The sequence below is a fragment of the Rhinolophus ferrumequinum genome, chromosome 6, assembly GCF_004115265.2.
Source record: "Rhinolophus ferrumequinum isolate MPI-CBG mRhiFer1 chromosome 6, mRhiFer1_v1.p, whole genome shotgun sequence".
NCBI lineage: Eukaryota > Metazoa > Chordata > Mammalia > Chiroptera > Rhinolophidae > Rhinolophus > Rhinolophus ferrumequinum.
This window is the reverse complement of record NC_046289.1, coordinates 50148725-50174527: the sequence shown is the minus strand read 5'-3', so window position 1 is coordinate 50174527 and position 25803 is coordinate 50148725. Positions and strand designations below refer to the sequence as shown.

At 35.5% G+C, this 25803-nt stretch overlaps 2 protein-coding genes across 5 annotated transcripts in view; both read right to left on the bottom strand.

Annotated features, from left to right (window-relative positions):
• Positions 1–542: 542 nt before the first annotated feature.
• On the bottom strand, positions 543–18213 carry GTF2A2 (general transcription factor IIA subunit 2). The gene is made up of 5 exons (XM_033107553.1): positions 18078–18213; positions 6515–6640; positions 5405–5509; positions 3309–3435; positions 543–841 (listed from the first exon to the last, which is right to left on the bottom strand). The coding sequence occupies exons 2-5, from the start codon at positions 6584–6586 to the stop codon at positions 816–818; spliced, it is 330 nt and encodes a 109-aa protein (XP_032963444.1). The 5' UTR covers positions 6587–6640; positions 18078–18213; the 3' UTR covers positions 543–815.
• The window catches only part of BNIP2 (BCL2 interacting protein 2), a 37301-nt gene continuing 18114 nt past the window's right edge, over positions 6617–25803 (bottom strand). For all 4 annotated transcript variants that reach the window (XM_033107549.1, XM_033107551.1, XM_033107552.1 and 1 more), the window contains 2 exons: positions 18078–23819; positions 6617–6640 (listed from right to left, as the gene is read on the bottom strand). In XM_033107549.1, the coding sequence (XP_032963440.1) occupies positions 23768–23819 (52 nt within the window). In that variant the 3' untranslated portion in view covers positions 6617–6640; positions 18078–23767. The remainder of the gene's footprint in view (positions 6641–18077; positions 23820–25803) is intronic.

Below are 25803 nucleotides of genomic sequence, written 5' to 3'. Positions count from 1 at the left end.
CTGTGCCCCCTGCAACTAACAACGGTGACTGGACCTGGAGCTGGTGAATCCTGAGAAAAAGACTTACTGTGTTCCCCAACAAAAAGTCCTGGAAATACACACTGTTCCCCAATGAAGTCCTGTTCCCCTTCCCCATTAAAAAATAATGTATAAAACTTGACCAATATGGTCAGTTCAAGAAATAATTTACATGGAGACTACTTTGTTGTTGGAAATAGGGTTTTTGGTTTTGTTTTGACTATGGAAGCTGTCTAAATATCGTCTAACTTTTCCTAATTCAGTTGTACTTAGTAGGTTTTTTATACTGATGATTATTATACTTGGTTTTATACTTTTAAAAAGGATTTTTCTAAGTAAAATTTCAATCTAGAATTTGGTTTTGCCCCTGCTGATGCCTTCACCTGTTACAATTGATAAAACTGACTTTACTGAAATGAATGTATTTTATAATTTCCTTTGCAAATAACATGGTGCCTTTTCAAAATGCTTATCTAGTATCTTCATATTGCTAGCTTAATAGCTCTACCAGTTATTACCCATGCTGAGTTTTAAAATGAGTTTATTAAAGAATGTTATTAGGAAGGCAACAACATTTGATTTGTCATTAAAAAAAGTTCTGTTTCTTCATGCTGTATAATAAAGGTAATGTAAGAGGCTAGAGTTATAAGCTTCTTTCTACTGGATTCTCTGATAATATAGCACAGTGTAGTCATTTTTGCTGTCCTAGAATAAATAAAAAAAAGTCTCTTCTATGCTTCTCTTTAAAAAGTGATGAATAATAACAGAAGACGGCATAAAAAAAGCCATTTTTCTATTCATTCTGTAGTATTGGAGCCAGTATCTAAGAAACAAAGAAGAGAAAAAGTAAATTCAGTGAGCAACTTACTTTTAAATTCAAATATTTTAATATCTTAAAATAAAATAGGAAGTAATAGTGCTGATAGTTTGAGGGGTGGGGAAGAAGAGGAAGCAAAGTCAAAGAGGGAAGCTGACCATGGAAACACCTTAAGAACTTAACTTTCCTTTTAAGGCAGAGGTAAAACGATTAATGCTTAGCTCTCCATATTATCCCAGAGAAAAACCATGTTATATTACATTTGGTTTATATAATTGCTAACAACCTATTTTTTTTTAGATCCTTTACTGTCCTAAAATTTTAAACCACAAAGGACTATAACATAATCAGAAGAAAATTGTACTTAAATCCTAGTGAGAAACAGACCGAAATTCTAGTTACTATCATTCTTTCTCTGCAACTCAAATGGGCTTATTTCATAGTAGCACTGCATTTATATCTGGTTAAAAGAATGATATTTTCTTAATTACTTAAACTTCTACTCTAAATGCCAAACCATTTACGTTTTCATTTTGGAAAGAAAACTTTCTACGATTGTATTCTTTTCTGCCGACATAGAGTACATGGTACACAATCTAAGCTTCTCTTGAACACTCAACTTTTTCTTTGAAAACTACTACACTGTGCTGTTAAGTGGGGCAAGCTCCTCAGAAACCATCGCAACAGGTAAGGCTGATTTGCTACCTTTCATCTACTAAGTTCCCAAAAACATAACTTGTATCTTTAAGTAAGAGTAATATACACTCTAAGGAGTGTATATCTAAGACAGGAGCTCCTGTAAGTAAAAACACATGTTATTTAAGTTTACTCAGAGGCCTTCTTTACTGACATTTTGGTTCTTAGTTATGTTTCAAATGATTAAAAATGACACTACTACTCGACATCTGTGCTGTTCAATATGGTAGGCACTGGGCTAGCCACATGTGGCTATTTAAATTGATTAAAGTTAATAAAATTATATAAAAATTAAAACATTAAATTTCTCAGCTGCCCTGACACATTTCAAATGCTTAATAGCCTTAAGTGGCTATTGGAAATTGCACGCAATGAACATTTCCATTAATACAAGTTTTACTGGACAGTATTGGGCTACATCATTAACTTATTTTGATAGAGGTCTAGTAAAAACTTAAAAACCTTAGGGTTATGATTATGAAGATGCTATTAACCTAAATTATAAGAAAACTATAGACAAAAGTATACATTATCTGAAATAGAAAAGTTATCTTCTGATCCAGGAACTATAAAGTAACATTGTTCCTTGCTGAATGACAAAAAAGATCTGAGTATTTGATGACTATATTAAAAAGTCATCTATGTTTTTAAAGTTCTTAGAAGGATCAGTTAACCCTCTGAAAGGTACAAGTAATTGTAACATTGCTAGTTTCAGAGACTTTCTGACATCTGGAAGAGACTATTTCTTTATAAAAGTCAGGTTTAAGAGAATAATGACTTATGTGTGAAAATTGGTATTTGCAAATGTATGTATGTGCATACATGTTAATGCAAAAATATGTACATAAGTATAGACTAGGTTATACAACAAAACATTAATAGTGAAATATTATCTCCAAATGTTGTTACAAATGTTTTTCTTTTCTACATTTTTTTCAGTGATTAGATTATTTCTTTTGAAACCCAAAGTGTACAGAACAAAAAAACTTCAACCCTCAACCTGAGAAATGTAGGGTATTACTTTCTACATTTCTCTTTCTCTTGCTTTTCAAAACTCCCCTTCCTTGACAGTGACAGTCCTCTCTATTTAATTTCAGAAACAGCTGCTTTAAATTCAAATGGTTCAGATCATAAAGTAAGTACATGTTTACTATTAGGTTGGTGCAAAAGTAATTGCGGTTTAAAAGGTTAAACTGCAAAACCACAGTTACCTTTGCATCAATCTAATATTTAAGAATGTAAATAATCATAGTATAGTTTTTGAAACATTTAAGGACCTGAAAAAGTTCCTCGGTGTGTTGTGGAAAATACACCTGTATGGGGCATAACAGATTAGAGGAACAAATATTTACTCTTATGACTGATACGGTTCTTATGGTTAATTAAAACCTTAAGTAATTACTTTTTAAATATAAAATATATAGGTCTCCAGAAATCATAGGACAAATTGTCAAAATTAAATACTTCCTTAAAGAAAAAGATGGTTGTGAAAAAGACTGATAAACACTCCAAATTTGCAGCTAAAATCCACTCCCAGCCCGACAAATTCTATCTGTGGAAGTAGTCCATGTGTCATATGAAATATTTATACTAAACTCAGTAAGTGGCCTGTTTGAGATCTAGAAGTCAGAATCTAGTTGAGATAGAATCCAGGTCTCTGTCTGGGAGTGGATCATTGGCTATTTTCCATCTTAATTTCAGATGAAAATTTTCTAAAGATGCATAAAAACAAGATTTCAAGTGGCTATGCTTTCACAGTGATTAGGTGAACACTTACTTTTACCATCACAGGCTACAATTTTCACTTTATCCACTTTAATAAGTTCTGTCACCTCTCTGAATTCAACATCATTCAATACAAAAGTCCACACATTATCGCAGAATCTGTACGTATTTAGAGAGCCCTTTAAAACAAAACATTTAGACATAACATGAAGTCATTTTTTCCTCACACTTTTCTTCAAAGCAATTTAAGAGAACTCAAATACATAATTCTTAAAATAGTATGATTAATACTTAGCTTATTTCAGATTTTCCTTAATTTTCATCCTAACGGGAAAAAAAAATCCCTAGATAAGCTTGCTAAGGGAAGAGTTAAAAGTTTTTAGTTAGCAGACAATTTTTAGCACTGTAGGAGTCTGCAAATTACCTGAAATTTGAAGAAAGCTGAATATCTACTGCCCTCATGTGGCTAACTTATGAAAGTTCATTTGAATTTTTATGTAAACACATATTAAAAAAACATGTTATTGTGTACGTTAATTTTCTGCAGTTGCACAAAAGCAGTGATTTCCTACAAACATTAATTTTAGTCCTATGACGTAGCTCTGGTGAATTACTGTGTTAGCCACTAAGACTACAATACTATGTATAACTATGTATAACTATGTAATACTATGTATAAAGTCATGTGTAACTGAAATTCTTCAAGTTTTTTCCTTAAGGAGCAGGAATATATCCTTGAACATTAAGAGTGCAAGTATGGACACTGACAGAATACAATCAAAACCTGAGATACACACACAGGCCCACACATATTCACATATGAAATTTAGTATTCAACAAGATATTTATAAGCCTAAAACCTTCAATTCAGCATCAAAGCACCGGCACAAAAATGTTCCTTGCAAGTGTTGCTTGTACTAGTGTAAACTACATTTTAGCTAAATGTTCTATCAAGTAAAAACAATCAGGGAAACTATTATAGCTATGAATGAATGAATTTAATGAGGACACAGTGGTAAGCAATACAAATATGATCCTGCCTCAATGAGCTTAGGTTAACAGGGGAGATCATAAACAAGTAAACACAAACTAATTTTGCTTAAATCATTACTGTTAAAAGTCCACTGATACAATTTTACAGTTTTAAAGACACACTTTACTCCAGATGTTTAGGCATAGGAAACTGGTAAGAGACTTATTTATATGAATATAAAATACATGCAGTGTAAGTTAAATGGGGCTTTGTCTATCTTGTTCCTCTCTGTATACCCAATATCCAGAACAATGCCTGGTATGTAACAGGAACTGAAATAAATGTTTGCCGAATAAACAAAATTTTCTTTTGTGTTTTTCATCACACAAAAAACCAAAACCGCAAACACTGAGGTTCTCTTACATGAAAATTAAGCTGTATGTTCTTTTTATATATTGATTTTCAAATATTTTTAAACTTTTAATTTCTACTTTATAGCTATGCATAATCATAAAATAAGCATAAATATTAAACATAATAACCAAAAATCACTATATACTAAATGATTTTAAAAGTATCATAATGTGGTAAATCATCATGATTCTTTCAATGGGCCTTTATTAATCTGAATTTACCATCAAATTGAGAAAGATAATTTGGTTTAGATGGGGATTACTGTTCAAAACATAAATGACTCGAATAAAACCTAGTTACCAGAACAGACTGCTATCTACCACAAGTTCAGGCATTTATAAGCCATGTTATCTAAGAGTAATGGGGAGGGGAACAAAATGAAGTTTCTAGAGAGAACTCTGCTTTCTTGGAATGCGTGAAGCTCAAAGTTTGAAAAACATAACTGAACCTTAGTGATTACTCTGTCACTTACCTGCAAATCTGCGTTTCAGGCGTTTGAAATTTCAGTAATTCTTCAGGGAAGGTAACCAAACATACAGAGGCTGATTTATAATACAATGGAACCAAAACCTAAAAAAACTCTATATCTTAGTATCTATGTCATTTAAAAGTAAAGTATAATTTAGTTATTATAAAATATGTTCCAAAATTTGATTAAAGCCATCTGTTCCTTTATGACTAACAAATATGTAGGGGTCCTAAAAAAACACTGTCATAACAACCATTGGTGCAGGATTCTAGATTTAGGAAAATTTCCTTACCCTGAAATTGACTCTGTTCCTGACCCTCTGAGCCAATGCTGAATTTATAGCCTTATCAAACTGAAGTAGAACTTGAAGGGCAAGTTGGGGGGTGATCTGTTGAGACTGAGGAAAAGTAAGGGTCATAAATCAGAAGAGCATTAAAGACAAAATAAACAAAAATATGAATTATCAAAAATTTAACTGAGGCTAACCAGAGCCTCTAAACTAGAATTTCTTATTCTCCTTTGCCATAACTGACAATTAAGAAGCAATATGTTGACACAAACATAATATTTTCTTGCAATATGTTGACACAAACATAATTTTAAAAAGAAAACATGAAGTGATATTACATTATCAGGACAGAACTCTATCATTCCTTCACAGTGTTTGGAAAGAGGTGTTTAATAAATTAAAGAAACCAAGTTTCTTTTAAATAAAAAACAGGACCAATAATGTATTTTTAAAAATCTAATACATCTTATTGAAGCTCATTAAATATATGAAAACAAATGGAAATACTTCTTAGATGAGAGAGGTTCATATAAAAAGGTTAATTGTCCTAAAATTGAAATATAAATTCTGAAATCTCGACTATTAAATTGTTCAAAATTATCTTAAAGCTACATTTCTTGTAAATGAGGAGAAAACCAACACTCTAACCTTTAACAAAAATCTTTGAAAATTTAGATATATTCAACTATATCATTCAATCATTATATTATATGCCCCATAGTCAGACTGGTATGATGCACAGGAATTAGAGATTATTAATCTAAATACTGACTTACTGGGTCAAACAGTCTAAGATATTTAACCTCTTTGCCTGGGATAATAGATATACCGTGTTTCCCCGAAAATAAGACCTAGCTAGACCATCAGCTCTAATGCATCTTTTGAAGCAAAAATTAATATAAGACCTAGTCTTATTTTAATATAAGACTGAGTCTTACATAATATATAATATAATGTAATGTAATACAATACAATACTGGGTCTTATATTAATTTTTGCTCCAAAAGACGCATTAGAGCTGATGGTCTGGCTAGGTCTTATTTTCGGGGAAACATGGTAACAGAATTATGATAGACCCATTTTAAATAAAAATGTTGACTTTTAGTCTCATACCTGTATGAGCTCATCGAGGCTTTCCTGAAGACTGTTTCCCAAAGTGGTATTTCTGTATAATTGATATGCCATGGCTTAGAAGGAAGAAATTGTTTTTTTTTTCTTACTCAGTCTTGCATTGATCTCCTAAAAATTTAATATAAAAGTATTAAAAAAGAAAGCATTATAAAACATGTATGAAACTCTACTTCACAATTCTTTATATTCTAATATTCATATATTCTCATATACTATCAGAACTCTTAGTAATTGCAAATTACTATATAATTTTAGAATCACAAGGAATAGTTAAAAATGATTTTCTAATGAATTTTTGTTATTTTGACATAGGCATTTATAGTCCTTTATACAAAGTATAGACAAACTGAAGGTGCCAAAAAAATGTATATAAGTGGACACTTTGGTCAACGTTGCTGAAGCAGTAGTTCGCCGTAATCAGAAGTGTCTGGACGCTGCTGGTAACCACTTTGAGCACCTCTTGTAATTGCAGAAGTCAAATGTGACTTGTATTCATCTTTTGTTAGCAGTATATACTGAGTATTACAATTTTTTAATACAGTTTTCCTTTCTTAAAATGTGTATACATTTTTCGGTACCCTCTGTATTTATTAAAATGTACATCTTTACCGTTTCTTTCAAAAGTTTGTATTATGACCTAGCGTAGAATTTACCATGTACCATTCCTTTCTACTTACTGTCAAGTAACTGATTCAGACAATCTTCAGCTCAAATTTACATGACTTCCCCATCATTTTCCTTAAAATTCGGTATTTATAGAGTGCCTACCAAGAAGATAGCACTGTGATAGGTACCAGGGAGAGGAAGGTGAATAAAAATACACTCCTGACCCTAAAAGTTATACTCTAGGGAAGGTCACAGACATACAAAAAATTTAAATTCAATAGAGAATAAATAAACTGTGACAGAGGAATACAGTACACTACGGAGGTGACTGTGGATAGATTGAGTTGACTCACAAAAGCTTCCTGATTCTTCAAGCTAGACTTTAGCCAAGCAAGGGAGGAAAACCAAATAGTTTGTGAAGAGAAATACAAATTGTCCTGCATTATTAGGGTGTAAGTACAAATAGCAAGTGGTACGAGATGAAGCTGAAAAAGATGGCGGTTGGATTTGTTCCATCAGGAGAGGTACAGGGTTTTATAGTGCAGGTAATGGGGAGCCCCTGAAGCATTCCTGGCAGGAAAGGTCAGACAACTGGCAGCCATATGAAGAAATGTACATGAGCACAAGATTAGAAAGAGATGAGGGATGAGCGTGCCAGAAGTACAGATTCAACAAATATTTACTGAGCTTCTACTGCATGTCAAGTATAAGACCCCGACCTCATGGAACTTTCAGTATGGAGATGAACAGAGGAGATATAGTCAAGGAGTAATCATCAGGTAACACTAAGCAAAAATAATGGTCAGTTGTTAGTCTTCACATTACGCACCGTGTGAGTTTTTGATACACTAGATCGTTCCTGCCTTCTTGAAGCCTTTTCTTTGGCTTTTGGGACCCCACACTCAGTTCTCTCCTTCCACCTCACTGGACACCACTACTGTGTATTTCTAGTTTTCTTTTGTGGGTTCCTCCTCAGCACCCCGACTTCTAACTACTTTAAGGCTTCTAGCACGTCTTCTCCGTATGCTTTCTTTACTCCCTTAGTCATCTCATCTTGGCTTATGCTTTGAATACTATCTACCTGCTGACGACTCTCCAATTCCTTCCGGTCCTGACTTCTCCCCTTGGTGCCATATATACAATTGCCTACTTGCTACTGAATGGAATTATCAAGTAGACAGCTCAAATTAAATTTGCCAAAACCAAATTCCTCATAGTGCCCCTCTGAACCTTTTCTGCCCTGAGTTTGCCCACCTCACTAAACAGCAAATCCAGTCTTACAGTAAGACAGCCCAGAAACCTTAATAGTCAACATTAACTTCTCTCACTAGGCATCAAATTTGTTAGCCAATCCTTTTAGCTCTTCCTTCTAAACAGAGCCAGAATCTGACAACTTTTACCTTCTCCGCTACTAGAAGTCATCATTATGTGTCACTAAGAGTACTGTGACAGCCCAGTTTCTACTCTTGCCTATCCCACCCTACCCACACCCCGCAGAGCAGCTACACCAAGCTTTTTAAAACATAAACCACATCACTCATTTATTCAAAACCCCCATGACCAGTATCCCATCTCAGAATAAAAAAGTCCTTCTACTGGTTGCAAGGCCTGTAAGATCTGGGTCTCCGACTTAACTCTCCGAACTTCTCTGCTTCCACTTACTCCCTCACTCGCTCCCCAATGGGCCCTTGCTCTTCAACATGGTAAGAATTCTTGCTTTAGAACCTTTACAATGGCTGTTCCTTTTCAGGCTGTGTCCTTCTCAGATACCTGCATGGTTCACTTCCTCATTTGATTCAGATCTCTGCTCAAATATAAATATATAACTTCATGGAAAATCTGTTGTAGTGGATGGAAACAGAATAAGCACATATACGTCAACTTCAGTTAATGACATGAATGAGAATGAAGAAGCGTAAGGGGGAACGGAGAGCGTTCCCTGGTATAAGTTGGTCGCTTCATCAGAAAGGACTTCTGTGACCAATTTATACAAAAGAACGCTCTCCCTTCCCCCTTACACTTTTTTATTCTCATTCAAATCATTAATTGAAGGTGACGTGTATGTGCTTATTCTGTTTCCATCCACTACAACAGATTTTCCATGAAGTTATATGTTTACCATTTAGAATAATGCCTCGTATGCAGTATGTATTCAATAAATTAGTCTGAACAAATAACTTTGTGGTATTTCAAAATGCTAATATCAAATATTATAAAGGTATCTGAATGCAATACAAAGATTTCTACTTTACTGAGGAAACTGAAGCAATGAAAACTTCCAGACTCTCAAAATCACATCTAACGACCTATAGTTTCTGTACCCATATACTTTGCCTACATGTCTGTCATTAACAGTTGAACTATCCATGCTGTTACCTAAATACCTACCTGTATGTCAGGTCCTATCCCCTCTAGTCCACTCAAGGATATTGTTCCAACAATACAATTAGTCCTTCTCTCCCTCACCATCAAATTTCCCATCTCTATCAATCATTGCCATCAGCAAATAGGTGGGTACTTCTCCCATCTTTTTTAAAAAAAGTCTCAATCCACTTCCTTCACCAGCTACTCTTATTTCTGTTCCTCTTTGCAACAAAACTTGGAAGAGTTGTCTGTTCTCACTGTCTCTCATTCCTTTTCTCCTATTTTTCTCTTAAACTCACTCCTTATAGGCTTTTGCCTCCTGCACTCAAATGAAACAGATGGTGACAGACATCAATTGGTAAAACTAATCCTCAGTTCTCAGTCTTCACCAGATTTAAGCATTTGACACAGGGATTACTCCCTCTTCTTTGATAAAGACTTGGTTTAGCTTGCGGGAAACCACACTTTTTGGGTTGTTCTCTTAAACTCACTGGTTCATTCTTCTCAATATTGTTTGTTGGTTGACCCTCTTCTCCCTGAACTTTTAATGTCACAAGACATCATCCTTGGTTCTCTGCTGCTTTCTGTCCATGCTCATTCCTTGGTGGTAACATTTAGTCTCATGGCTTTAAATATCATTGCTGTGACTCCCAACTTCATATACCAGCACAGACCTCTCCCCTGAACTCACTCCTGGATCCAAAGGCCTACTCAACATCTCTACTTGTTGTCTTTCCCATCTCGGTTGATATAACTCTATACTTCTATGGGCTTAGGCAAAAACCTTTGAAGTTATCCCCCATACTCCCAATCTCACATCCACATCCAATCCCTAGCAAATCCTGTAAACTCTACCTTCAAAATGCATTCAGAATCCAACCATTTCTCACCGTTTCCATTGCTAGCACCCTCATCTGTGCCTCTACCATCTGTCATTTGGGTTATTGAAAAAGCTTCCCAACTGGTTTCCTTCCTTCCATGCTTGCCCCCTACACTCTAATCCCAACTCAGCAGCCAGGTGATTTTTTAAAACAGGTTAGAACATAACCCTTCTCTGCTCACAACTTCCCATGGCTTCCATTTCACTAGTCCTTAGAATCTACCTACTATCCCTCTGAATTTATCTACCATCTCTCCCTTGCTCTTGCCCTTCTCCAGACACATTGGCTTCCTTGTTATGCTTAAGCCATGACAGGCATGTTCCAGCCTATGGAAGCCTTTGAAAATGCTGTTCTTTCTACCTGGAATATTCTTCCCCCAAATATTCACTTGGTTCTCTTAATTCCGTTGAGTAAAGCACGTATGTAATCAGACCTAAATTGACTGCCGTATTTGAAATACAAACTCCAGCCTCCACTCTGGAATTTCCCAATCCCCCTTATCTTGCTATGTTTACTGATGGCACCATCACCTTCTAACATATTATATAATTTACTTATAAATCTGTAAGTAAACCAGGCATCAAGAACAAACAGTAACTGACACATAATAGGAAACAAATAAATATTTGTTCAATAAATGAAGGCCAAAAAATCAGTAAATTTAATGTGTGTGAGTGGGGAGGGAGGTTAAAAAGGGCAAGGAGAGGTCCCAATAGGGAGATATAAACGTGAAAATGTAGGAGTACAGAATCTGGTGTTATGACAAAAGTCTAAGAGTGACCTATAATAGCTATAAGTTAACAAACTATCAGCAAGATAATTTAAGAAAATTCTATTTACAATTGCATCAGAAAGAATAAAATATCTAGGAATAAATTTAATCAAGGTGGTGAAAGACCTGTACACTGAAAACTATAAAACACTGATGATAGAAATTGAAGACACAAATAAATGAAAAGATGTTCCATTCTTATGGATTGTTAAAATGTCTATACTACCCGATACCAAAACCAGACAAAGACTCTACAAAAAAAGAAAATTATAGGCCAATATCCCTGATGAACATAGATGCAAAATCCCTCAACAAAATATTAGCAAATCGAATTCAGCAATACATGAGAAAGACCATACACCACAATCAAGTGGGATTTATTCCCATTATGCAAGGCTAGTTCAATGTCTGCAAATCAATTAACACGATACACTACATAAAGGATAAAAACCACATGATCATATCAATAGATGCAGAAATAAACACTTGACAAAATCAATACCTCTTTATGATAATAACTCTCACCAAAGGGGATAGAGGGAACATACCTCAACACATAAAGGCCATACATGACAAACCCACAGCTAACATCATACTCAACAGTGAAAAGCTGAAAGCTTTTTCTTTAAGATGAAGAACAAGACAAAGATGTCCACTTTCACCACTTTTATTCAACATAGTATTGGAAGTCCTAGCCACAGAAAATAGAAAATTAAAGGCATCTGAATTGGAAAGAAGTAAAACAGTCATTATTTACAGATGACATGATACTATAGAGAACTCTAAAGTATTCCCCCAAAAATAATTAGAATAAATGAATTCAGTAAAGTAACTGGATACAAAATTAATATTCAGAAATCAGTGGCATTTTTATACACAAATACTGAACTATCAGAAAGAAAAATTAAGAAAACAATCCCATTTACAATTGCATCAAAAGGAAAAAAATACCTAGGAATAAATTTAACCAAGGAGATAAAAGACCTATACTCAGAAAACTGTAAGACACTGAAAAAAGAAACTGAAGATAGAAATAAATGGATGCATATATTGTGCTCAGGAAAAGGAAGAATTAATTTCGTTAAAATGTTCATACCACCCAAAATAATCTACAGATCCAATGCAATCCCTATGAAAATACCAATGACATTTTTCACACTGGAACAAATAATCCTAAATTTTATGTGGAGCCACAAAAGACCCCTTAATAGCAAAAACAATCTTAAGAGGAACAAAGTTGGAGGTATCATGCTACCAGATACCAAACTATATGAGGTCTGACAATTCACTTTGTGAATGTGTTGCAATCACGTTGTTTACCTTTTTTGGTATCAGAGGGGTTATTCATTATAAATTTGTAACAACTGGACAAACAGTTAACCAAGTTTACTATTTGGAAGTGCTGAAAAGGCTGCATGAAAAAAATTAGACGACCTGAACTTTTCACCAACAATTCTTGGCTCTTGCATCACGACAATGCACAAGCTCACACAGCACTGACTTTTTTGCCAGTAAACAAATAACTGTATTGGAACACCCTCCTTACTCCCCTGATCTGGCCCCTGTGACTTCTTTCTTTATCCCAAGATAAAGAAAATATTGAAAGGAAGACATTTTGAACATTCAGGATATCTAGGGTAGTACAGTGACAGCTGACAGCCATTACAGAAAAAGTTCCAAAATTGCTTTGAATGGTGGACTAGGGGCTGGCGTCGGTACATAGCTTCCCAAGAGGAGTACTTTGAATGTTACCATGGTGATATTCAACAATGAGATATGGAGCACTTTTTCTAGCACGAGTTCACGAATTTAATTGTCAGACCTCGTACTACAAGTCTATAGTAATGAAAAGAGCATGGCACTGGCATGAAAACAGACACACAACAGAGAACCCAGAAATAAACCCACACATATATGGATAATTAATCCATATTGGGAGGCAAGGATATATAATAGGGGTAAAGACAGTCTCTTCAATAAATGGTGCTCAGAAAACTGGACAGATACACGCAAAAAAATGAAACTGGACCACCTTCTTTAACCATATACAAGAATAAACTCAAAATGTATTAAAAGACTTAGATGTAAGACCTGAAACCACAAAACTCCTAGAAAAAAACAAGGCAGTAAACTCTCTGACATTTCTTTTAGTAATATTTTTTTCTGATATATCTTGGACAAGGGAAACAAAAGAAAAAATAAACAAATTGGGACTATGTCAAACTAAAAAATGTTTGCATAGCAAAGGAAACTATCAACAGATGGTTTCCTACGGAATGGGAGACGACTTCCTATGTAAATGGGAGAAGATATTCGCCAATGATACATCCAATAAGGGCTTAATATCCAAAACATATAAGAAATTCATACAACTTAACATCAACAAAACAAATAATCCGATAAAAAAAAATGGGCAGAGGATTTAAATAGACATTTCTCCAAAGAGGACATACAGATGACCAATAGAAATATGAAAAGATGCCCAAACATCACTAACCATCAGGGAAATACAAATTAAAACCACAGTGAGATGTCAGCTCACACCTGTCAGAATGGCTATCATCAATGAATCAACAAACAACAGGTGCTGGTGAGGATGTAGAGAAATGGAACCCTTGTGCACTCTTGGTGGGATTGCACAAATTGATGCAGCCACTATGGAAAACATTTTTTGTTAAGAAAATTTAATTGAGGGAGTGGCCAGATGGCTCAGTTGGTTAGAGCGCGAGCTCTGAAAAATAGGGTTGCCGGTTCGATTCCCACATGAGCCAGTGAGCTGTGCCCTCCATAGCTAGATTGAAGACGAGCTGCCGTTGAGCTGCCAGATGGCTTAGGTGGTTAGCGCGTTAGCTCTCAACAACAAGGTTGCCGGTTCAATTCCCGCATGGGATAGTGGGCTGCACCCCCTGCCACTAAAGATTGAAAACGGTGACTCGACCTGGAGCTGAGCTGCGCCCTCCACAATTAGATTGAAGGAAAACGACTTGACTTGGAGCTGATGGGCCCTGGAGAAACACACTGTTCCCTAATATACCCTCCACCCCCAAAAAAATTTAAAAAAAATTTAATTGATCTAATATATGACCCACCAACTCCACTTCTGTATATTTAATTGGAGAAATTCAAAACACTAATTTGAAAAGATTTATGCACCTGTATTGCAGCATTCTTTATTTATAATAACCAAGATATGGTAGCAACCTCAATTTAAGTGTCCATCAACAGACAAAATGGTAAAGATGTGGTACACATATACAATGGAATATTAGCCATAAAAAGAACGAAATCTTGCCATTTGCAACAACATGAACGGAATTAGAAGATTTTATACTAAATGAAATAAGTGGTACAGAAAAAGACAAATTCCGTACGATCTCACTTTTATGTGGAATCTGCAAACAAACGAACAAAACAGAAACAAACTCACAGATACAGACAGCAAAATGACGGTTGCCAGACAGGAGGGTGGTTGGAGGATGGTAGAAAAAGGTGAAGAGACTAAGACGTACAAAATGCCAGTTATAAAAACCGTCACAGGGATATAAAGTACAGCATAGGTAATATAGTCAGTAATATTGCAATAACTGTATGTGTGGTGTCAGATGGGTACTAGACTTATCGGGGTGATCACTTTGTTAAGTTATATAAATGTCTAATCACTATGTTGTCACCTGAAACTACCATAATATTGTATGCCAACTGTAATTGAAAAAAAGTATTTTAAAAAGTCCATACAAAGCAATCTACAGATTCAGTGCAATCTCTATCAAATATTCAATGGTATTTTTCACAGAAATAGAACTATCCCAAAATTTATAAGGAAGTACAAAAGATTCCAAATGATCAAAGCAATCTTTAAAAGGAACAGAGCTGGAGCTATCAGCTCCCTAATTTCAATCTATATTACAAAGCTATAGCAATCAAAACCGTATGGTATGGGCATTAAAAAAAAAAAAAGACACAAAGCTCAACAGAACAGAGAACCCAGAAATAAACCCACACATTAGTCAATTAGTCTATGACAAAGGAGCCAAGAATATACAATGGAGAAAGGACAGTCTCTTCAATAAATGGTGCTGGGAAAACTGGACAGTCACATGCCAGAGAACTCAAACTAGCTTATTACACCATACACAAAAAGTAACTTGAAATGAATTAAAGACTTGAATATAAGACCTGAAACCATAGAACTAGAAGAAAACATGGATGGTAAGGTCTTTAACATTGGTCTTGGTAATGAATTTTTGGATCTGACTCCAAAAGCAAAGGAAACAAAAGGAAAAATAAGTAAGTGGGACTACATCAAACTAAAGAGCTTCTGCACAGCAAAATGAAAAGGCAGCCTACTGCACGGCAGAAAATATTTGCAAATCATGTATCCGATAAGAAGTTAATATCTATAATTATATATAAAGAAGTCATACAACTCAACAGCAAAAAAACAAACAACTTGATTAAAAAATGGGCAGAGGATCTGAGTATTTTTCCAAAGACATAAAGATGGCCAACTGGTATATGAAAAGATGCTAAACATCACTAATCATCAGGAAATGTAAATCAAAATCATAATGAGACGACACCTCACGCCTGTTAGAATGGATATTTTCAAAATGTCAAGAAATAAGTGTTGGCGAGGATGTGGAGAAAAGGAAAGCCTTGTGCACTGTTGGTGAGAAGGTAAAAGTGGTGCAGCCACTATGGAAAACAGTGTGGGGGTGGTCGGATGGCTCAGCTGGTTAGATCGAGAGCTCTCAACAAGGTGCCACACAAGGTTGCTAGTTCAATTCCCACATGGGATGGTGGGCTGTGCCCACTCCTCCTACCTCCCCCCTCCCCCCCGGGGCAACTAAAGATTGAAAAGGGTGATTGGACTTCGAGCTGAGCTGCTCCCTCCATAACTAGACTGAAGGACGACGACGTGGAGCTGATGGGCCCTGGAGAAACACACTGTTCCCCAATATAAAATAATAATAATAATAATTCCAGATAAACAAGGGGTAAATAAATTTGTACCCTACTGAAAAAAAAAAAAAAAAGACAGAAAACAGTATGAAGGTTCCTCAAAAAATTAAAAACAGAACTACCATATGACCCAGCAATTCCACTTCTGGGTATTTATCTGAAGAAAACAAAAAACACTCTAAGATATCTACACCACCACGTTTGTTCCAGCATTATTTACAATAGCTAAAATACAGAAGCATCCTAACTGTCCATCAAGGGATGAATGGATAAAGATGACATGGTAGAAGACAGTTAAGTCCTCACTTAACATTGTCATTAGGTTCTTGGAAACTGTGACTTTAAGCGAAAGGACTGTAACGAAACCAATTTTACCACAGATATATAATTGATACAAACAAGAGTTAAGTTCTTATGGTGTATTTCTGGTCACAAAAACATCACCACACTTCTAAAGAAAGACCCTAAACATTTTTAACATTAACCATTAAAATAAATGTGAGCTATATACATACATTTAAGAAAAAGTAATAGAAACAACTAAGATCATTATTTTTTAACCCACTTATTCCAGTTCAGGATCACAAGTGGCTGGAGCCTATCCCAGCAGTACAGGGTAGAGGGTGGGAGCCCACCCAGGACAGCACACCCTTCAATCGCAGGGCACACTCACTCACACCCACACTCACTCAGACTGGGACCATTGTAGATATGTCAATTTACCTCACACGCACCTCTCTGGGATGCAGGACGAAACTGGAGCACCTGGAGAAAACCCAGACATGGGGGAGTACATGCAAACTCGGCACAGACAATTGGCTTCCACTGGGAATCAATTTTTTTTTCTTATCAACATTATAAAGCAGCCCTGCTATGTATACGATGGAATACTTACTATTTAGCCCTAAAATAAAGAATAAAACCTTGCCACTTGCGACAACATGGATGAACCTTGAGGGTATTATGCTAAGAGAAATAAGACAGAGAAAAACAAACACTGTACCATCTCCTATGTGGAATCTAAAACAAACAAACACACACACACACAGAAGGTGGAAGGTGCTGTCAAAAGGCACAAACTTCCAGTTATAAAATAAGCCCTGGGATATAATGTACAACATGGTGACTGCAGCTAATAATACTGTATCGCATATTTGAAAGTTGCTGAGAGAGTAGATCTTAAAAGTCCTCACAAGAAAAAAATTTTTTGTAACAATGGTGGTGATTATTTCGCAATGTATACCAATATCGAGTCATCATTATGTTGAAACAACTATGTCTATTATACCACAATAAAAATTAGTAAAAGGTAGCTGTTATTTAAACGTTTGTAAAAATTATTTGCTTTAATGATCTAAGATTCTTAAAAATTCCTTGTGAAATGTTCAAATCTTTTAGAAGTGCTATCAACCGTATAAATTTAGTGCTTTAATTTTGCAGTTTATAAAATTAAAGAAGGCTCCACAGTAAATAACTCAGTTACTCCCGTCCTCATCCTTGGAGATCACACCATTCAGTTAAATTCGTTCTTTGCGGAATTCGCAAGAAATTGGAAGGTGGACTTCAAACAAGCCAAGCGCAAGAATGAGACCCTTAGGGAATGTGCTCCCCGGATATTCGGCACCTCCCACCCCAAAACCCTGGATGTTTTGGCTAAAGAATCCTGGCTAAACATTCGGCGCTGGGCTGGGGCGCAGGCCCTCCTCCTAGGGACCGTTCAGTGGGCGCCCGGCGGACAACCTCCCGCCACTAGACGCGACCGTCATCCGCCGCCTCCCTTCCCTTCCCGGGTGCCGGCCACGGGGCCATCCGGCAGCGAAGGTGGTAACGGATCTTAGCCAAGCCCCGGGAGGGAAGGGCCTCGCCTTCAACGCTACCCTCGGAAAACACCCAACCGACCGTAGGTAGCCCCAGCTCTGGGGGACGGGGACAGGGAGCGTGGGCCCAGCGCATCCCGTACCTGTGGAGAAGGCGCCTCCTGCCGCGGAGCAGACAGAAGCAGCACAGCCAGGAGCCCAGCAGGAGGTAGCTACTGCCCGCACCACCTCCGCGGTCGCCGCAGAAACCACTGCTTGGCCAATGACCCGGAAATGCTCGCGGAACCTGGAAGTGACATCACGCAGGGCCCCGGGACACCCCGCCCACCACCAGCCACGGCACGCCATTCAAGTTTTGCGGAAGGAGGGCGGGGCTTTGATGAGAAGGATGGGCGTAGGGCCGCCGCTTCCAAGCGTTAGACCCGTGGTGCAGGCCAACTTTTCAAGTAATTCACCAGGTTTACTAAATCATTCATAAAGGAATTATAATGTTTAGATTAATCTCCATTGTGAAATTCAAAATTACAAAATGCTAGGCAGTCATATTTTATGCCTGAGGTGTATTCAGGTTTACTACTGTTGAAGACCTTGCAAAGGTAAACTGAAGACAAATTCTGAAAATATTATAGCAGGTATTTATTTACCATGCAAAATAGGGCTGCAATTCATTTGGCCCAGCAAGCTTTTAGTTTGTGATTCATGAAGAATTTTAATTTGGGAAAATTTGTATTTAGTATTTGTTCCTAATGCAAGGCAAATACTTCAATCTATTTCGAGTTAATATACTCCCAAACGGCATGCTAACTGTGGATTAAAGGCAGCAGTAATGTACACAGCTATTGACCATGAAGTAGCAGAATAGTGATTAAGGAGTAAATGCAAAAACTACTGCTATCAGGTGGAACCTCCCAGCAGGTCTATAGCTAAACAAGTTCTCATTTGTGTCATGTTTTCAACCACTTACTGAACTGATTTCATCACTAGATTCCCAACTAAAATAATTCTAAACAATAAAACACAAAGTTTGATTATAGTTAATATTTAAAATTAAAGGATGGCAAACTCCTCACCCCCCTGAACAATAGGAAGTAGCACCCAGATTACAGAAAGAGAAGCAAGAGTAAAAGTCTAAAACTATTTGAAAGGTTTACAAGATAACTCAGTGTAAAAATTTAGCATCACAATGGGAGACAGAAAAATGTGATAAAATGAGTCAAAAACAAACTTTCCAATTAATTTATTTAAATTCATTATTGTTGCAAAAATATGATGTGCAACAGATCAGGACACAAGTTACTGTATTCCTAACAAGTCAAAGGAAAATATTACATCTCTTCAGTAAATCAAGACAACCCTAGTATTTTTCACATGGACCACATCAACATCTTGCACACAGTCATCAGAACTTAATTTCTCACACTGTAAAATGACAGCACTAGGCTAGGCAACATAATCTGAATAGTAAAATTATCATAGTACATTGTCTAAATGGCAACATGTGAACCAATGGTAAGGAAAAAAATTTGAATTTTTGAAATATGTATCAAAGTACGTTAGTATCTAACAAACTCTGAATTGTGTTCTATTTGAATGATGCCCCAAGGGCTGTGCAAGTCAATGGCCCGGGACACCAATATTTATTAGCTAGGTTTATGTAAATAAAATGTTTCAGGGGCACTTTAGAAAGTCCATATACAAAAAGTGCAGTGGTGTAGTTGATACTATTTTCCAAGTTCCTCCTTAGCCACACTGAATATGAAAACAAAAATTTCAAAATGCAAATGTTTTAACTTCTTGTAGAATGTTTTTTTAAGATAGGATCATACAGCTATCTAAAGCAAACAGTTTAATATAATTCTTTATTTGAAAGGATTAAACCCTTGATTTTTATCTGGTGTCTAATTTGTCATTAAGTGCTTTTTGTGAACTTTTCATAGCATTTTTAAGTAGTTCTCAAAACATAAGAAATTAAGTAAATCTATCATATACCACTGCAACAAATAATTCTCTTCAAATTTTAGTGTCATTCCTTACTGTTCAACACATTACCTTATTTTCAATTATCATTTACAACTTTAAAGGCAAGTTACATTATGGGGCTCACCACTGATCTGACTCAAATTTATTCAGAATCTTGGGACGGGGAAGAAGGGAGTAAAAGGCTCCCAAGGTAATTCTTCTGTACTTTAGAACATCCCACTTCCCTAACCAGCTGATCGTCCTATGCAAATCTAAATTCTTGACTCTCCCAGCAACTCAAATTACACAATCCCTGTTCCCTATGACAAGGTAAACTCTAACAGAATAGTTGGTCTAACTTATAAATACATTAATTGCTCTACCCATCCCATCCTTTTGAGATTTGTGATCCATTTCTCAAAAATCTATACATGATGGGAAAAATGTAGGCATGAAAACGAAAAAATGGGGTAGCAATCTCTATTTTCAGCCCATCTCCTACTCCCTTCTGACTGAGCAATGTTAGCAATTTTCCACATATAACGGGAAAAGGCAGCATAAAGCTACTGTGACCTTATATACAACTTTACCAATCTCATCAGGAAACTGGCCTGTTCTACCCGATATATCCTAATGCTAATTATTAATTGACGAACTCTAAAAAGCCACTTCCTGCATTAAATCACTTTCAAATTCCCTGAGCACACACATAAAAACAGCCAAATAGTAATGCTATATAGTCATTTACAAAAAAAAAAAAAAAAAAAAAATCTCTATAAAAAATGAGATCCCTAACCTTTTTAAATTCTGGAATTGCAGTTGAAGAATTTCTAGCTACCGATATTTACTTGTCAATCAGCAAATTTCGGTATTCAGTGCAGTTACTAAAAAGTGATGTCCACATTGCAAGACGAAATTTACCAAGCATGAAATATGAAAAGTAACCTAGTCGTAAACTTTAATCTGAGCACTGTAAATGCTGACCCTCTCTGTTCAAACTTGCTTCTGTATGAAGGGACAAAGCAGAGGAAAATATGAATTCTCATTACAGGTATTATCAGCCTTTTCTCCCTTCACTCTATAGTTTCCTCTTCACATATTGTGTGTGTAGTCTGCAGATTTTCCTGCTAGATACAAGAAATGGTACCAATAGCAGCCACATAAAGTTCTTCCCTTAACAGGGACACATTCAGTGGCATCTTAGGTAACAGCTAACTCTTTACCCCTTTATAGTTTTCTTCCTTTTACTTACTTACTTGTTTATCTTCCTTTCAAACTACCTACTAGGCCCTACTTTGAATCATGTTTTTTTTATTACCCACCCTCCTGAGTTAAAGGCTATTAAGTTTAAACTGCAAGGTCAATATAGAATCTTTCCTTGGTGCTACTTAGGAATATGACCAAGCAAAACACAATCAAATTACTTTATATGAGAAACTTTTGACTAAAAAGAGGCAATCAGAGCCCACATGTAACAACAAAAGTGAAAGATGCATCAAATTAAACCAGTTAAGTCAGATCCATGACTCAAGCAAAAGATAAAATAGTTACATGTACTTTCACCTCAATCAGTAGTGAAAAATTAAAAATCAAATGATATGGAGAAAATATTACATAGCTACAAATTACAAATAACAAACTTAATACATGTCTTCCTTCTAACCTACTAATTATGATCTTAAGTTCTATAATTATGAAACATTTATTATGAGGCAAGTCCCTATACCAGATTCCATTAAGGTGTAGGTTAGAGCAGGTATCCTTTGAATCTAGTGAGTCTCAGCATATCCTTTCATTATATTCAAAGTGTTATCACTCTTCCAACTTAATGTTCTAATAGAATACAGGCTACTTCTACTTAAAAAAAAAATTTAGGAAAACGCACCTCTTTTGTAACAAATCGTATCTGTAGTTAGGAACAATGTTTGTAAAAAGAAAAGTTAATAAACAGTAAAGTGTTGTTGAAACCGAAGAACTGGGTACTTGATGTGGAGGAAAACCACCTATTTAAAAAGCTCAGCCCATTTTAAGCGAGATGATGACTTAAAAGGCTACTTAACGCGCTCTAAAAATATAGACTCTAATTACAACTAAATGCAATGATCCTTTATTCATGATCCTCATATGGTAAAGTCAGAAGGAATGCCTAAGTTATTGTTAGTTTGCTTTTTCAGTACAAAGTGTTTCTAACATTTGATCAAGCTATAATGGTTTTGACTTTATTCACTGTAATGACATCAGTACAGGATCTGCCTACAGCTTCAGGATGCAAGTTAAGTTAGAAGGTTGCTGAGAAACGTCTCATCCTGTGAATCCTCCAGCATCTCCCATAATTGGACTTAAGTTAGCATGCCAAATTTGACTGAGGATGACAAAAAAGCAAAATTCTCTTTTTTAGTTGAAACTTTATACTAAAAATGGCAATGGCAAAAGCCATGTGTGTTCAGTGTAGGACAGAATGAATCTTAAAACCTTAGCTTTCATCTACTTCAATTTTGCTATTCTAGAACACTCTTTTTTTTGTAAATTACCTTCTAGGAAGGTCTAGAGTGCACCAAGTTTACCAAACACATATAAATCACACAAGTATATGACACAATATCAGATAAATCTGTTGTTTCAGGATGGTTTTGTGGGTAAATTAAGTTCTGTTTGGGGGCATAAGTACAATTTATTTCAATGTAGAGTCAAGGTACTTACCAAATTAAACAAGGAGTTTATGTTCTTATATCAAGTGTGTCATTCCAAATAGCATATTATATAATGATGCTCTAAAACTTACAAAATAACTTAATTTACAGTACTGTCAACATGATTCAACAGGAAATGTGAAAACACGCCATATTTGACTAGCTCAAACACCTAGGAAGTTCAAATAACTGATATGGAAGTATTTTGGTAAAGTGCCCACATTGAGAGCAGTTAAAAAAGCAGCGCCTGGTTTCTACAGAAAACTAGTGACAGTGAATAACTCATCACATTCTCTGAATACTACACTGCACTCATACAAATTCAGGAGAGTAAAACCCTGGACACAGCTTATTTCACATTAGTGAATAAACCTAAGATTTTTATAAAGATCTGACTTTTGGCCAGAAGGTAAAATGTCCCATATATACATATATATACAAACCCCAACTCTTAGACGCTTAAATTCTCTAGTTCTAAAAATGGCTTTTTGACTTAACTTCCTTTAAGTTTAAAAAGGAAAAACTGTGCAATGCACTTGTATTTGTGCTTCTGAATTAAGGAACAATATAGGCTAAGTGATAAAAAAAAACCTTAGGATGGTACTGACCTATTTAGATTATGTACATGGCCTTTGGATATTCATGACCAGTTTAACTGTCCCTCCCTCGCCTTATGAGCCACTTTATTTTTTTAAGTTATCCAGGAAATGTAGTTAACCATTTATAAAACACAAAAATTCTAACATGCATTTTACAAAACCATGGTCTTATTTACCTGCATATTCTTCCACAAGACAGGTATACATTAAAAAATATTGCGCAAACCATAAAAATATATATTATATCTCTTTCCTTTACCATTTAGGCATATAAATATTTTACTGAAGAAGACACATCATTCAATAAACAAATGCAAAAACCGCTTTATATAAAGTGTGGTTCTTTGCTTTTAGCAATATAAAATATAAAATGATTATAATTAGCTAGTTAAGAGCTAAATTCAAGAGATTTGCAAACCAATACAGCAGTGAACAGTCCCTTATACAAAAGTCCATTAAGAAAAACTCAAGTCAATTTTGTAACAGGTTACATAAAAATCAGGGCCAATAAATGCATTATAAATGCAAAAAAGAGCATTGCTTCACCAGCACATTCTTCAGTCGTGTTTGGACTAGATGCCAAACTTACTGTTCACTTTTTGGTTCATCCTGTTTTCCATTAAGCTCTTGATCAACTCTGTTTAATGAAAAACATTATAGATAATAAAACACCAGCAACTGAACAATTTTCTTTCTAAAAACAATGACTACTTTTAGCATAGAATATTATTCTGTTAAAAATAAAGCTTTGCAAAGAAGCAGACATTGTGATAAAAAGGTGATCAAATATTTCCCCAACCAGGAAAGATAATTTTTAAAGTCAAGAGGACACTGGCAATACTGTGACTGCTGTTTCTCTAAAGATTATAAAAGTTACATACAAATGCACATAAACTTTATTAAAAGTTTAAATTACAACAGATATGTTGAAATGTTGAATTGTAGCACAGCTGGGGCAGGGATCTAAGTGATACGAGTGTGTCAGGAAAAACAAAAATGATTTTATTAAGTGAAATATTAAAATGCCACTACTGTCATGAGCTGCATAACGACGTTTCAATCAATGACGGACTGCATATACTGCAATGGTCCGGTAAGATTATAACGGAGCTGAAAATTCCCATTGCCTAGTGACGCTGTAATGTCATAGCGCAACACAATACAGTGCATCAGGTTCCTAGGCCTTCACGCTCACTCAGCACTCACTCACCGACTCACTCAGAGCAACTTCCCGTCATGCGGGCTCCAGTCATGGGAAGAGCCCTAGACAGGTGGACTATTTTTCATCTTTTGTGCTGTATTTTTACTGTACCTTTTCCATGTTTAGATAAACATTTCCCATTGTGTTACAACTGCTTAATAGTATAGTTAATATTCAGTACAATTACAGCACGTACAGGTTTACATACCGTACAGGTATGTAGCCTAGTAGTAATAGGCTGTACCATGTAGTTTAGGTGTGTAGTAGGCTATCCCATCTAGGTTTACAATGTGCACTCTAAGATGTTCGCACAATGAAGAAATTGCCTCGTGACACATTTCTCAGAACAGAACCCTGTCGTTAGGCTACACATGACTGTACTTCAACACTCAGTTTTGTGTCCTCTTTATCACCACTATTCATCATAGAGATTTCATCTTAAGTAAGTAAGCTCCCCTACTTCCAGCCTGTTAACATTTGGTTTTAAAAACATGCCCCTCTGTTTTTAAAACTCGCATGCTATTTTCAAACTGACAAGGATTTTTTTTTAAGGCTAAAGAAATTTTGTACAAAAATTAAGAAGTACCTGAAAGATACATGTAATGATTCCATTTAAGGTTAAACAAAAGTAAAAAAAAGAAAAAAATAATAAGATAAAATAGTAGTGGTAGGTTTTAAACAATACATTAAAAAAAGTTTATAGTTCCACTAAATTATTTAATTACTGAATTATTTAACAGGTAATTAAATAATAAGAATGTTGTAAAAAGGCACAATATAGCAGATTTCATCAATAAAGGCAATTCATTTTGAAATCCATGAAGAAGCTGGCTTCAAGATATTCTACAATTACAGATTATATTTTTAATTTTAGCCACTTGTCTGGCAAATGCACACCAATGCCTAGAAAGGAATGAGAAATTAGCAAGATCTAAAAATCACTGTCCATCTCTCTATTTTAAAATGTTTTGTTAAACTGAAAAGTGTCAAAGAAATGTAAAGCTATGATTCTATCACATAGTTAACTGAATTCTTGTTCATCAACTGAGCCAAAATATGTCCAAAGTTAAGAATGTTCCAGTTCCAGTTCCTTACAATTGGTTCCTCAGAATGGTCAAAATGATAACTACAATATGAATTTTTCACTGCCTTAAGAAAGATGCATTAAACTGTACTGCCAATTGTCAATATTTTGAAGTCCATTAACAAGTTAGATCCAAATCCTACACTTTTTAAAATTACTATATAAAATGTTAACTGTTTTATACCCTTGCCTTTCATCTTCTATGCCAAGGTATTAATAGATAATAGTTCATTATGCTCAAAGAAGAAATAGTCGAAATTAAATTTATGATGGAAAGCAGAGTGTTTAACTATTAAATGGTACATTGAACTTTTAGGAATTTTATCACATGTAGAA